The following is a 2,946-nucleotide window of genomic DNA, read 5'->3' on the forward strand; positions in this document are numbered from 1 at the left end:
ATTTCAGAAGTCAAAGGTGCCTTGCCTTAGAGGTTATAAAGTCTGTGCCCTCCTATAGGTGAAGCCAGGAAGGTCTGTGGAGAGGTGGGAACTGACTTACAAGCCACGCTGTCAGTGTCAGAACTGGGTCAGAAATCCAGCCACCATGAAGGCCAGTTCCAAGCTTTTACTCTCACTGCCTGCCTCACACTTGGTCCCCTTTCCTGGCCATCATGATATAACAAAAACAGAAGGGAAGAGGGATTGCACAGAATGCTTATCATGGCTTTCTCATTTATATATTCATATGGTGTTTCTACAAGATCTTAGCGTTCTTTTCCTCACAGTTTTCAAGATCAGATCTATTTATTATTCTTTAATGACTTTGTACAAAATATTTGTTCTAAGTAAAGTTATTATACCCATGTTTCATAAGATGCATATATATAGATAGGACATTTTCAGCTTAGTCTCTTTTACTGTGATAATTTACCAGCACTGACCCAGCTACTTTGAAAGGTAATGGTGCTGGGCAATGGTGGCACATGCCTGTAACCCTGGGGACTGGGAGGCCCACTCAGGAGGATCACAACTTCAAGGCCAGCTTTAGCAACTTGGAGACTCTGTCTCAAAATAAAATAAAAAGGACTGGGGATGTAGCTCAGTGTGTGAAGCACCTCTAGGTTCAGTCATATTCATTCATATATATATATATATATATATATATATATATATATATATATATATATGACATTTATATATGTATAAATATATATGTGTGTGTGTGTGTCAAAAAATTTGAGGATCTTACTTTAAGCTTCCATACAAAAAAAAAATGTTGGGGGGGGGGGAGAAAAAAATACCCATACAGTGCTCTGTTCTTTAAGGAGGTAATTTACCCAGGGGAGGTCAGGAGGGGGGAAGTAAAAGAAAACCAGCAGTCTTTCTAACTTCTTTTTAATTGTTTAACTTTATTACTGTTGCACCATTTATACAATTACATATAATTTCAATGCATCCATTGTACATTTTTTTATTTTTTTATTTTTATTTTTTTTTTCCATTTTCCAATGAGTGGTGTGTTGGTGTCTGTGACACAGAATGAAGAGAAACTGGAACTGCAATGAACGCAGACTTTTTTTTTTTTTTTCATTTCCACTGACCAATAAACAGAACTACAGGTGCACCCAACCACGGACATGCATTAACTCGTCATGAGAAATCTAGGTAGGCTAAGTACGATGAGAGAATGTTTGTTACTCCCAAAATTATCTGGAGAGGAAGAATGGAGGGTTGGCATCGAGATACATATGAACAAGCTAAGTGGGCTCCGTCTGAAAGTTGGCATTCATCCACAACATTAAAAAAATATCAAAATAAGAAAGGCTGTAAATTAAAAAGAAAACACAGAAAATACTGCTTTCCTAAAGATCTGATTGCCTTGGCACAGGCCCTGTGGGCAGCATCAAACGCCCCACTCCTAACTCCCAGGCATTAGCAGAAAGACTGGGCTCCTAGCGGTGGAGTCGTGCGTGCGCAGCAGTTCACGTACGAACCATGTACTGTACTTTCAGACGCTCATCTTCAAAATCCAGGACTTATTGGTAAAGTTGACTGAAGGTATATTAGATATTTCCCCACAAAAATACTATTTGGATTCTCCCACCCCCTCCCTCCCTCGATGGGACAGCATCCTTTTCCCCCCTTGGGCAATACATATCCTTACTTCCGATTTGAAACAAGTTAGTATAGGAGAGAGACAGAGAGAGTGAGAGACAGTGTGAGAGACAGAGAGAGAGAGAGGGGGAGAGAGAAAGGGGGAGAGAGAGAGGGGGGGGCTGTTTGTAAGTGGCATTTCCCTAGGCGTCCGGGTTACTCTTTCACGGCCACGCTCTGCTCGGCAGCTGGGGCCTCTCCGGGCTGGGGCTCCTCGGCGGGCGCCGCGGGCGCTGGAGCCTTGGTACTACTAGGCGCTTCCGAGGCTGCAGGGGGCTCCTTGGGGCAGGCGGCCGCCTCGGCGCTGCTAGGTTTTGAGTCTGAGGCCGGGGCCCCGTCACTTTTCGTTTCCTGGGTGGCAGGAGCTGCGGGAGCCTCAGTCTTTTTGGGTTCCCCTTCCTCCTTGCCCGCGCCGTCCCCGGGCGCGCTGGCCGAGCTCTCCGCCGCGCCCGCCTCGGCAGCGCTGGGCGCTTCCGCGGCCCCGGGCCCCGGCTCCTGCGCGGGCGCAGCTGCGGGCTCCGGCTGCTCCTCAGCGCCGCCCTCGCTCTTCTCGGGCTCAGCCTTGGGCGCCTCCTCCTTGGCCGCGGCCGCCGCCTTGTCGCCTTCTTGCGCCTCTGCTTTGCCCTCGGCGTCCGCCGCCTTGTCGGGCTTCTCCTCCTGGCTCTCCTTGGCCTCTGCTGCGTCGGCGGCCGCCTGGGGCTCGCTCTCCTTCGGGGTCCCCTCCTCTTCGGTGCCCGTGCCTTCGGCCTTCTTGTCTTTGTCCTTGGCCTTCTCGTCATTCACATTGTAGCCCTTCTTCTTCTTGCTGAGCTTGCCTCCCATCTTGGAGCTCTGGAAGCAAACAGAAGACAAGACAAAAGGGGTTACTGGCCAGCCGTCAAGGCGCAAGGCTCAGGTGAAGAGCAAGGGGCTTGGTCCCAGGGATCGCATGCGAAGAAATGGATGGCGGAGCACACTGTGCTACACGTATTGTATCACAGTTAAAAATAAAAACTAAACATGGGTCAAAAATGTAAAAATGGCAGTGGCAGTCACTCTAGGTCTATATGGGCTTCATCTTTCTGTTTTTTTTTTTTTTTTTTTGGGGGGGGGGTACTGAGGATTGAATTCAGGGACACTTAATCACTGAGCCTTGTCCCCAGCCCTATTTTATTTAGAGACAGGGCCTCACTGAGTTGGTAGTGCCTCGCCTTTGCTGAAGCTAGCTTTGATCTGGATATCCTCCTGCCTCAACCTTCCCAGCCTCTGGGA

The 2,946-nt window shown here is 48.3% G+C and overlaps 1 protein-coding gene across 1 annotated transcript; it reads right to left on the reverse strand.

Moving 5' to 3' along the window:
* Positions 1 to 936: 936 nt before the first annotated feature.
* BASP1 (brain abundant membrane attached signal protein 1) lies at positions 937 to 2,523 on the reverse strand. The gene has a single exon (XM_081312113.1). It carries the CDS (start codon positions 2,515 to 2,517, stop codon positions 1,852 to 1,854), a length of 666 nt encoding a protein of 221 aa, XP_081168239.1. The 5' UTR covers positions 2,518 to 2,523; the 3' UTR covers positions 937 to 1,851.
* Between the last annotated feature and the right edge of the window lie 423 nt (positions 2,524 to 2,946).

The sequence above is a fragment of the Spermophilus citellus genome (assembly GCF_964194105.1).
Source record: "Spermophilus citellus genome assembly, contig: SCAFFOLD_543, whole genome shotgun sequence".
Taxonomy (NCBI): Eukaryota; Metazoa; Chordata; class Mammalia; order Rodentia; family Sciuridae; genus Spermophilus; species Spermophilus citellus.

Bases quoted from the DNA above. Each gene is read 5' to 3' on its own strand.
- BASP1 (XM_081312113.1), bottom strand. From the start codon at position 2,517: ATGGGAGGCAAGCTCAGCAAGAAGAAGAAGGGCTACAATGTGAATGAC.